The 10,444-nt window shown below is 38.8% G+C and overlaps 1 protein-coding gene across 7 annotated transcripts in view; it reads right to left on the reverse strand.

Annotated features, from left to right (window-relative positions):
- Positions 1 to 6: 6 nt before the first annotated feature.
- The window catches only part of GIN1 (gypsy retrotransposon integrase 1), a 14,321-nt gene continuing 3,883 nt past the window's right edge, over positions 7 to 10,444 (reverse strand). The window contains exons 1-8 of one of the 7 annotated variants that reach the window (XR_001860709.1): positions 7,222 to 7,451; positions 6,146 to 6,339; positions 4,731 to 5,036; positions 3,838 to 4,026; positions 3,578 to 3,745; positions 2,843 to 3,131; positions 655 to 1,083; positions 7 to 86 (exon numbers count right to left, since the gene is read on the reverse strand). Coding sequence is in view for 6 of the 7 variants with exons in the window: in XM_017730510.1 (XP_017585999.1) it covers positions 788 to 1,083; positions 2,843 to 3,131; positions 3,578 to 3,745; positions 3,838 to 4,026; positions 4,731 to 5,036; positions 6,146 to 6,339; positions 7,222 to 7,360 (1,581 nt within the window). In the remaining variant the exon portion in view is untranslated. The other 6 variants (XM_017730513.1, XM_017730514.1, XM_017730510.1 and 3 more) reach the window with 6 other exon arrangements.

Here is a 10,444-nt window from a genome sequence, read left to right on the forward strand (position 1 = left end):
GAGTAAGTTAATACCAGTGCTTCACCTTTCATAGCCCACTGTCCATGGAAAATCTCCCAACGTGCACAGGCTCAGTGAAGAGGCAACTGTAATGGAGAACCAGATGAAAAAAGCACAAATGAATATTAAATTCTCTTAAGATTTTTTCACATCCCTGAAATATTAAAACTGCCTACTCCAGCCGACTTTTGATGAACAGGGAACAGCTGAAGCCCTCATTGTTTCATGCACAGAACACTACACATATTTGATTTTGTAAGTTTTATTGTTTTGTGAGATCTTAAATGGATTAGACTAAATTAGATTAAATTAAAAGTTGTGTAAGTCAGCGGCTGCAGCTTCCCAGAAACAATAGAAAACTGTTCAATAACAGAAAAAGGAAGACATAAGCTTCTCTGTAGTGGAGGGAAAATTTACACCAAGTTGCTTAGGTTAAATTCATCTCACAGTGCACATTAGAAATGACTCATCTAAGGGTTAAATGGAAAGGTCATTACAGTGAAATGATGCATTGTGTCCTGAGAGGATAACAGTAAGGCATGGATGGCCACATCGGCATTCTACCAACAAAATCTGAAATTTAAATATATGATCAGAATATGTGCTTTTGCTAGTGCTGTTTCTTAAAATCCAGACAAATGAACCAGTAGCTACCTGCAGCACTCTTAGATTCATAAAGCAGTAAAGTGGGTTGGGATAAGGAAGCTGGAGCTATTACATTTTTTTTTTTCAGTCTGTCACAGTAGTTCCAAACTGCTTGGCAATGAAATGTGACAGAAGACTATGCTTAAGTCTCCTCTGTCTTGGTCTGACGGGTCCAACAAGGTGAAGGCCATTTCTCTGGCTTTGCTGTGTTTGGTTCGATGCAGTGATCTTCTCTCAGCTCAGACTCATGTTTACCATCTGCTGATTCTTGGTCTTTGCAGACTGCAAGTGGAATCTGTACAGCAGACATGACATCTCTTTTGTAGGCATTTATTTCCCCTTCAGCAACACAGTCTGGCTGGCTTGAATTATTAGATCTTTCAGATAAGCCAATATAGTCATGGTCAACTACTGCACCTTGTAGAAAGTAATGGTTGTCTGTAAAAGGAAAGTAGCCATTAGTTCAGATCCCTGAAGCCATACTCAAAATGTTAGTGAGGTGCTAACTTACTTTTCAAAACAATTTCCGAAAGAGAACAAGAGTGTTTAAGTGACAGCAGACTGATAATGTGAATTTCCCAGGTTCACTGAGCATCAAATGTTTGGCATCTCATTACATCCACAAAATAATATTTGCAATGATCCACATTTAGAACTTTTCTTAGCTAAGTCAATGACTAGCTTAATGTCTATCATAGTCACCTACTGAACCAACAGCTTGAATAAATGGACATGAAGATTCTTTCATTTTGTGCATGCACACAGACAAATGTGGTTTCTTCATGCTCTCACTGGGAAATCTTAATCCAACATACAACAGGCTTTCTTAAACCGTAAAAAGTTTAAAAAGTAAGTAAAATAAGTAAGTAAAAAAAAAAAACCAAAATCTATCCCAGCCAAGACCAAGACAGTCACTTCCTGAAAAAGGGAATTCTGTGTTTACACACTACTTCTGCAATATTCAGCAGTAAAGATACTAGGCTCTAATACTACAAAGACAACTACTTTTAACTTTTTATACAGTGACACAATTTACCAAAGTTATTGTAATAGCTGTACATTATCTACATGCTTCATATGTGTGACTCTCTCTTCATGCATCAGCAATTTAATGAGGAACCAGAAGGCACAGAGTGATTGTCCAAAAAAAGTAGCCGCCTCATGATCTGACATGAAATCAAGATCTTAGTTATGAAATCTGTAACTGACAACTGACATAAATATTTCGGCTTCTTAAACAAAATTCCAGAATTAGTTTCAGCATTGCAAATCTCTCAGCTTTAAGAGGTGATGGAAGAAATTACCATCTCTGTGTAGTTTATATAATATTTACAAGAACCAAAGCTTGACCACATGTGCCAATAGTGTGGGAACTGTTCTGCTCTTCAAGAACTCTGAAGTAAAAAGCAGCCTGTTCTGTGACAGAAGTCTTCCGCACACCATGCATTTAATTTTCCTCAAAATGCCTATGGTGACTCAAAGACTGCATGAGCAGAAAAGAAACAGCTGCCACTGTTTGATTTGCAAAAGGACACGCTGAATATGTAAGACCAAGAGTGGAAGTTGGTTACCCAAATCTTGGGGAATTTCTAGCCATCCTACTGCAGAGCATGACAATTTTATTTGCTCTGGTAAGAAAAACACTGACTTCTTCAATTTGAAATAAACTATTCCAAAATCAGTTCTCTGCTGTAGTCTTCCTATTTTAAGGCTTTAGAAGACACTCCAATGTTGTAAAAAAGAGACAGTTTCCATCGCACAAGCAAAATTAATGTGAATCCAGCCTACACCAAAACAAAAACAACAGTCAGAAAATGCTCCTTGAACACAGTTCAGCCTGCTTATACTTCTAGCATGTTCCTATACTTCTAGCATGTTCTTATACTTCTATCAGCCAGCACAAATAGAGCCAAACCAGTGATTTGAAGCAACTTTAATAGAGGCTACTTTCAAAAAGACTTTAAACATGATTCACGAGCTCTCCTCCATGCTCTGCATAGTTTCATGTCACTCACGCTCCCTGTTCTCCTTACTGAAAACTACAGATATTACATTATTGCGTGTGCTAATGTAACTCCCACTGGTGAATGTACTTGTTCATTCCAATAACCTAACAACAGAGAAGTTTAAAAAACAAAACAAAAAACCCAACTTTTTTTACATATATAAAAATACAAATTTAAAAAATACTATATACCTTTTTCACTGGACCCTCTTATATATGTCTTGAGGTGAGACATCTTGATGGGTCTTTTCAGCCTGGATCCTGTGGAATCTCTTAATATTGCACAGCCATTTTCTGTGATGTAATCTATAATACAAGGACCAATCCATTCCGACTGGAAACGACCATCTTTCCACCAGTTTTTTCTTTGCCTGAGGACTTCATGGCCAACTTTAAGTCGAAGGGTATTTAATTGTTTTGACTTCCTTTTGACTGTGATTTTGGTTCTGATTTTTTGTTCATCTGAAGTTTTTTTATCTGCCTACAGAAAGATACATATAAATTACTTTTTTTTCCAAAAGTAATAATGCATTTTTGTAGCATTGGTTAATAGTGCTTAAGCATGACATTGAGTAGTTTTGGATGTGTGTAGTTCGTAGTTATGTGGGACTGAAGAGTGATGAAGAAATTGATTTTATCTTGATAAATCACCAGTCCATAGGCAATAGCTTTCAACTTATCTTTTCTGCCCTTTAAGTCGGACATAGTAAACTTCTGACAATAGGTCTCTTTTAACATTACTCCCTCCAAATACATATGAGATGTGTTACACTGAAATGAAAGGATCACAGGGGAAGGAACACAAACTAAAAACCACCACTCAAACCCCCACATGATTTTATAAGGTTAGTTGTACTTTATGCCTCAGACCTTTCCACCTTTATCTTCGGTCCTCTTACTAGTAAAATTCAAATATATAACATTTACCTGGCAATCTGAGGTGTTCTCTTCTTCCAGTGCTTGACCGAATTTTTTAGTTGCTTCAAATATTTTGGCAAAAATACTATATTTTCCTTCCACACATATATTCGTAGACTCAACAGCATGTGGGTTACGGTTGAACATTTGGAAATATGGGGTGTTTTGATCTGGCTCCTATTTAAATGGGGACCAAAAGCAAGCAAATTTAGCATACAGCTTTGCAGACATTTTGGAGGATTTCAGTCAAAAGAAGACCCTTGACATACCAAATTGGTCAAATTGAAAGCATAGGCTATAGCAGACAAATGTTCATCCCAATCATTTGGATGGTCGATGCAGTACTTGTTAAGGAAAGTTTTGATTGTCTTGGACATTCTTTCATTTACATCATCTGTCTGAGGATAAGACAATACAATTTGTTTCTTTCCAAACAGTGCAAACAGTTCTTCATTTATCTTCAAAAGAAGAAGAACACAATTAGTGAACATTTCCCCTGTTCTGTACCCCATTTCAAGTAAAAAAACCCTCAGTTTTCCACCCCTTTTGTTGATATGGTGGTGACTGGAAAAAGTCTTGCATACATATCGCCACAAAACACACCAGGACTGCCAATGAGAGCTAAAGGAGTAAGTAGGGCTTAGGAGCCGGTGACTGATGGTTCCTAACCACCTTTTTGCCACTTAACTCGATCTGTCATTACCTCCACATCGCAGTCTGATGACTTCTTGATCTCTGAGAGGGACAAAGTGTGGCAAGTCCTTCATAATCACTATAAACCAATGTCAAAAAGACCCTTAGCTATTACTATACTGAGCAATATGGATGAAGAAGATACAGCTGGCTGCAGCATGTAAATTTATGCCAGTTCAAGTGAGTGACAAAACCTGTACTGTAACTGCCAGGAAATAATTTTACTTTGTTCTTTTAACAAAGAATAGAGCCCTGGGAAACATTGCATAGCATTATAATTGCAAATAATTGGTTTGACTTTTTTTGTATGTGCTAACTTCTTTACTTTTTCAATTAAAGAAAAAAAATACTAGAGTCTCTCTCAAAAATAATCTAAAATTCAAATCCAATATAAGGGAAAATGCATTTCTTCCTTGAGGGGAAAAAACAACCAAAAAAAAAGAGATTAACCAGCCATGTAAATACTTACCTGACAAACAAGCTCCTTCCCTTGATCAAAAGGCATCTTTTGAGGTGGCCCATATAAGAAAAACACATTTATGATTGCCTTAGCAATTTCAGCTGCTGAAGTGTCATGCAGTGGTAAGATAACAGTCCATCTTGTAAACAAATCTGTCATAATTATGATGTATTTGTGACTTCTGTTGGTAACGCTGAAAGGTCCCATTAGGTCTATAGTGACTGCTGTCCATGGGTCCTCTGCTTTGATAGGGTGTGTTTTCGGCACTGTGGTGGTTGTGTTCTTTGCCACCTGGCAATGCTGGCAAGCATACACCTGGAGAAGACATCAGGGAAGACGTTAACAATAAAAAGTGATGGTGAGGTTTAAGACAACTGTCAGAATCACAGATCTCCACTATTTCTCTGTGAATCAGGTCAAACCAGGCAATGCAAAACAAATTTATCACCTTTCTTACAATTTTTTACCCTTAGATTTTTCAGACCCAGCATAAAACCAAAATAAAACCAAACAATACTGAAGGCCAGGAGAGGGACATACAGAAGAACTCATAGCTGAATTCTCTCCATTCTGAAAGCACTGTGCTCTTTCAAGTCCACAGTACAAATTTTAAAATCCATTACAATCTGTAAATACCAAAGGAAGCAGGAAGCAGCTGGGAATGAGAGGAAGTCCTAATCATTCTCCTTTTGGCTTATCTATGTATGCTGTGGCTGAAAAACCCTGTATCACAATCTTCCATGCATAACAGCTTAATCTACAGGACAGAGCCCCTTTGTCCAATCTAAATTGAAAGGAAAGACTCACATTCAGTTCACATAACAGTTGCACATGAACTCAAAGTATTCAGGTGATACAGTAAGCTGATAGCAACAGTAATTTGGCTTTAAAGGACGTTTACATATAGTTTCCTGAAGGATCAAATTCTGCCAGGGGCTCCTGCCCCTGTATCTTTGGGTGAAGGAGGAGGAGCTTTCCCAAGCTTTGATTTGTTTAACTATTTCCTGAACATGCCTAATTGTAAAGCAGAGACACCATTTTCATGTTCTTATCTGCTGGCAGCTACTCTGGCCACATATCCTTGTGATGGCATGTTGCATCCTAAAAAAGATATGTGAGAGTCCTTGCACAAGAAATCTCTCAGGGACCGGATGTGCCCTGCCTACCAAAAGAGATTATGGTTCCCCACTACAGCATAGTGGTGTGCAAGTCAGTAGTAAAAGGGTAAAAAGTAGTAAAAGGGTAAAAAGTAGTAAAAGGGTAAAAAGACACCATGCATTGCCAAGATAACCAGTTGTAGTGTGATTGCAAGCTCACATTTCCTCCTCATGAAACAGCCTGGATACTTGCTGTATCAAAGTTCATAGGATTACCGAATACTTGCAACAGACTACATAAAGTATCCTGTAGCTATGAGGCCATACCCACTGCTTGACATCATTTGTTACAGAGGTCCAGTAGTAATTAGACTCCACTAAAGTCAGTGTCCTTGATATACCATGATGAGTGCCAGCAGCATTTTTGTGGCATTTCTCGAGGACATTTTTCTTCTCTTCATCTGAAACAATTACCAGGCGCATTTGTTTTCTGTCTTTTCCAACATAGAACAACTTGTTTTCTGAAAGAAGTACCAGCAAATTATAAGCAAGTGCTTTGTCTTCTGTTTAGTTTACTAAACTACTGAGCATGACTCAGAACAGAATTTATTATAGTAAGTTGACTTTGGTGTAAACATACCTTATTGTTTACAAACATTTCAATTATGTCCTCCAAAGAGCCATTTGTTCAGCCATGTTTATTAACTCCTCTGGACGTGAGAAGTTACAAGGGCAAGTCAGAATGCAAACAGCATTCCCACAGGAAGTCTGACTGAAACACAAATCAACACTGGGGTTCGAAAGGAGTGTTGAGACTGTTGTTTGTGAAGCTGTTGGGTGCCTGCCAGCAACCTGACACTGATGGTCATAGATTTAACTCCTCCCTGCCTTCTCTCTACACAAAATTGGCAGTTTTGATGGGATTGAGACAGCACAGCAGACTACAAAGGCTCATACATCTCCAGGGCTGCAATAAAGTTGGGAACAGCCTGGAGGCTCTCAGGTGACTGATGGCAAAGTTGTCCTTGCACTTCTGTCCAGCCATCCCCTAGACTGGATGGAGCATTCCTCGTCTCCAGCTGCAGATCTATTTCCCTTTCTGTAATACTTTCAATTACGGATTGCAGTGACTACATATTTCTCCAGTATATAAAACAAGGTTTGGCTTTTATATAGATAAATAAACCTGTCCTGGAATAGACTAAAGCAGATTGAGCTTCCATTTCTACAACCATCCTGTTATATATTAACCAGGGATTTGCAGAGCATTTGTCTCATAGAGAATGTCTATTAAAATCACAGAATGCAGATCTTGCAGAGCAAGATCGCACTTTTTTTTCCCCTATTAGCAAATCTTCATCTTAGTATCTATTTTTGGCATAATTTGAGAGAAAATTTTTTACCTTTGAAAACAAAGTTTTTGGCAGCTCTCCTGATTCCACTTCTTTCACTTGATAATGTTGTGGGATGATATTCCCCTGTTCGCTTGTAGTATGCAATCTGCTTCAGGTGGAGCCCACCACTTTTTCCACTACGAACCATTGCCAATCTGAACAAAATGCACAGTATTAGATAAATTGTCAGAGAAGCACATTTTCAAGTTTTTACTGATTTCTTTGTAGCTCAGAGGCATCCTGGTTATGTAGCTTCTAAGAAGAGGTTACACCATCCACTGTACACATCCACCATCAATTTTAGCAACAAGAAACACTGCTTGAAACACTAATTTTGTTCTAAGCAGAGTTGGTTTTCTCAAACTTTAAAATTTCCACACAATGGAAGCTCCTACTATACTCATTGGACAGGGGAAAGAAATAGGATCAGAGAGAAAGAAATTGTTCTTCTCATTTTTGGGTACCTCTCAAATTCAGTGGTGCTAGAGATTGTCCAAAGATCCACTTTAGTTGAGAAAAACCCACATAAGCAAATAGGAAAAAAACAACTTCCCAAAGAGAAACAAATGGAAATTAATTTTTTTCACTAATTAATCTGACAATTAGATTTTGAAATTCCAAACCAGACGCTGCATGCAAGGTAACAATTCATTCCTTGACACAGGTTGACTTCCCTGATCACATTAATAAGCAATAATATAATTAGTAAAATAGGCCATTGATACAGAATATGTTTGAGTTTAGCAAGAATAGCATCAAAATAATTACATAATAATGAAAATAGAAATATTCACAGGCAGGATTACTGATGCAGGCTCTACATGATTTGAGTGGTTTGTTTTTTTCCCAAATCTGTTCCGGCAGCATAGATGAAACAGCAGTTTAATCCTGCTCTCGTCGATGTCTGCAAGAGCAGGATCAAGCTTGGGGTCTGCCATGTCATAATTTCATAGTGAATGCTGGTTATCCACAGCATTAAGTAAATTTCTTCCTTATCCTGCCATTGTTCCAATGCCAGACTGTGACAATACATGCCTGCTAAAAAGAGTAACTAGTTTGTCTGCTGTGTGTGCTAAGTGACTTATAATTAAGGGGAAGTGACAGTATCCAGTGAGTATGGAATGTGCATCATCTCATTATGTGCTGATGCTATTTGAAAACAAATTGTGTAGGACAAGATGTCTATTTTTCAATTTACAGATCCTCACCTACCTTTACTACGCTGGTTGTGGGAAGGAGATAAAGAGCTCTTATGAGTGATCATGCCAGCTTTCATTTCATCCTTTCCTCCCAGAAAAGAAACTGCTATATGTTATTTTTGGAACCTGCACCCTGAGCTAAGCACTGCTATTATCAATGGCAAATGCATTCCAGGAACTTCCCATTCAAAATGTGACGAGACTTTTGCCACACTGAATATGTCATTTTTGTACAACCTAGAGCTGGTTTTCAAAACCAGCCAAGTCTCTTGTCATACAACATTAGTTTTAAAGTAAAATTTTCATATCTGAAAGAGAGGAGCCAGAACACAGGACTGTTCTCACACAGCAGTTTCCTGTAAATTTACATCTGACAGCACATGCTAAACCAACCCACCGAGCTGGTAAATTGGATAACTAACAGCAGAAAAAAAGGTGTGGCTACCATGAAATAAATTAATGTTTCTGTTGTTTAAAATAAGTCAATTAACTAGTATTACTGAGAGTAAAACAGCACTGGTGAAGGGCAATTAAAATCTCCCATCTGCCAGGGGTACACATTCAAGTTTTACTCAGAGGTTTCCTGAAGGCCAGTCCTGTACTTAAGTTACCTAAAGTCAAAACTAGCCAGGTATGACCTGTTACTTAACCACAGGGATGATGGACTCTTTTGGCTTGACAGACTTTTACACATGGGAGGAAAAGATGTTACAGAACAATCTTTATTCTTCCAGTACTTTTGAAACTTTCCTGAAACAGCAAATATTCTCCATGGAGCCCAAAATTGCCCATTTTAATAAAATGAGGTTGCACAGCAACAAGATACTTGTAAACAGGACCACAGCATACACTTCAGCTAAGCAGACACCCTATCCACGTTCCAGCAATGGCAGTTTCTGTTGTAAAAGTTTTGAAGAGCTTAGGTAATGAAGCCAATGAAGAAAGAATGCACTATGTAGCACCCACACACATTAATTTAGTAGGATCCTGATCCAGCAAACTGTTATGTGCTTCAGCAGTCTGATGGACTGCTGCCTAATGTGAGCTTCCTTCCTGGATATTTAGTTTCTTGTGTCCCTACTAATCTTTTCTCCCACTACCTAATTTACTTTGTTTGGCCTAGTCCTAAAAAAAGCCAAACAAGACAGCTCTGAAAAGAACAATTTATAAAATCTTCTGGTTTTCTTATTTATTCAGATAATTCCTACGTTATGTCTGTCAATACTCATAATGCATCTGGTAGTCTAAAAATCAAAGCCATAACATCAGCTATCCATTTTTTAGTACCTTTGAAGCTGGAAAAATATACACTAGGAGGTATTTTGGCAAAGAGAATGAAACTTCCATATAACCAGAGGTCTTTTGGCTTTAGTGGCTTAGCCAAGACAGCCACACCTGGTAACACTTAGCTGCTTCATTCTTTAATGCCCATTTCTCCTACACACAAACACAATCCTCACAGGAAAACTATTATTTTAGTCCAGCTTTTGATCAATTCCCCTACCTCTGGCTGCAGTTCCTACACGAAGCAGGAGTTGCCTGTGGAGCCCTGAATCACAGTCACAGAATGGTTTGGGTTGGAATGGACTTTAAAGATCATCAACTTCCAAACCACTGCCGTGGCCAGTGACACCTTCCACTAGACCAGGTTTCTCAGAGCCCCAAACCCACTTGGGATCAAACACTTCCAGCGATAGGACAGCCACAGCTTCCCTGGGCAACCTGTGTCAGGGCCTCACCACCCCTCAGTGAAGAATTTTTTCCTAATATCTGACCTAAAATTGCCCTTTCTTTGAATCCATTCCCCCTTGCCCTATCAGTACGTGCCCATGTAAGAAGTCCCTCTCCAGCTCTCTTGTAGGCTGTCTCCAGTACACAGCTTAAAAACATCGCTTTTCTAACCAAGGTGCTTCCAAAAACATGTAAATCAGACTGATGGACTCGCCTACATCCCTCCCTGGTTTTGCAAGCGTGACAGAGGGCTGGGGCGGGCGCCTATGAGGCCGAGTGGGGAGGCACGGGGAACCGCGGCC

The sequence above is a fragment of the Corvus brachyrhynchos genome, unplaced genomic scaffold (assembly GCF_000691975.1).
Source record: "Corvus brachyrhynchos isolate BGI_N302 unplaced genomic scaffold, ASM69197v1 scaffold33, whole genome shotgun sequence".
NCBI lineage: Eukaryota > Metazoa > Chordata > Aves > Passeriformes > Corvidae > Corvus > Corvus brachyrhynchos.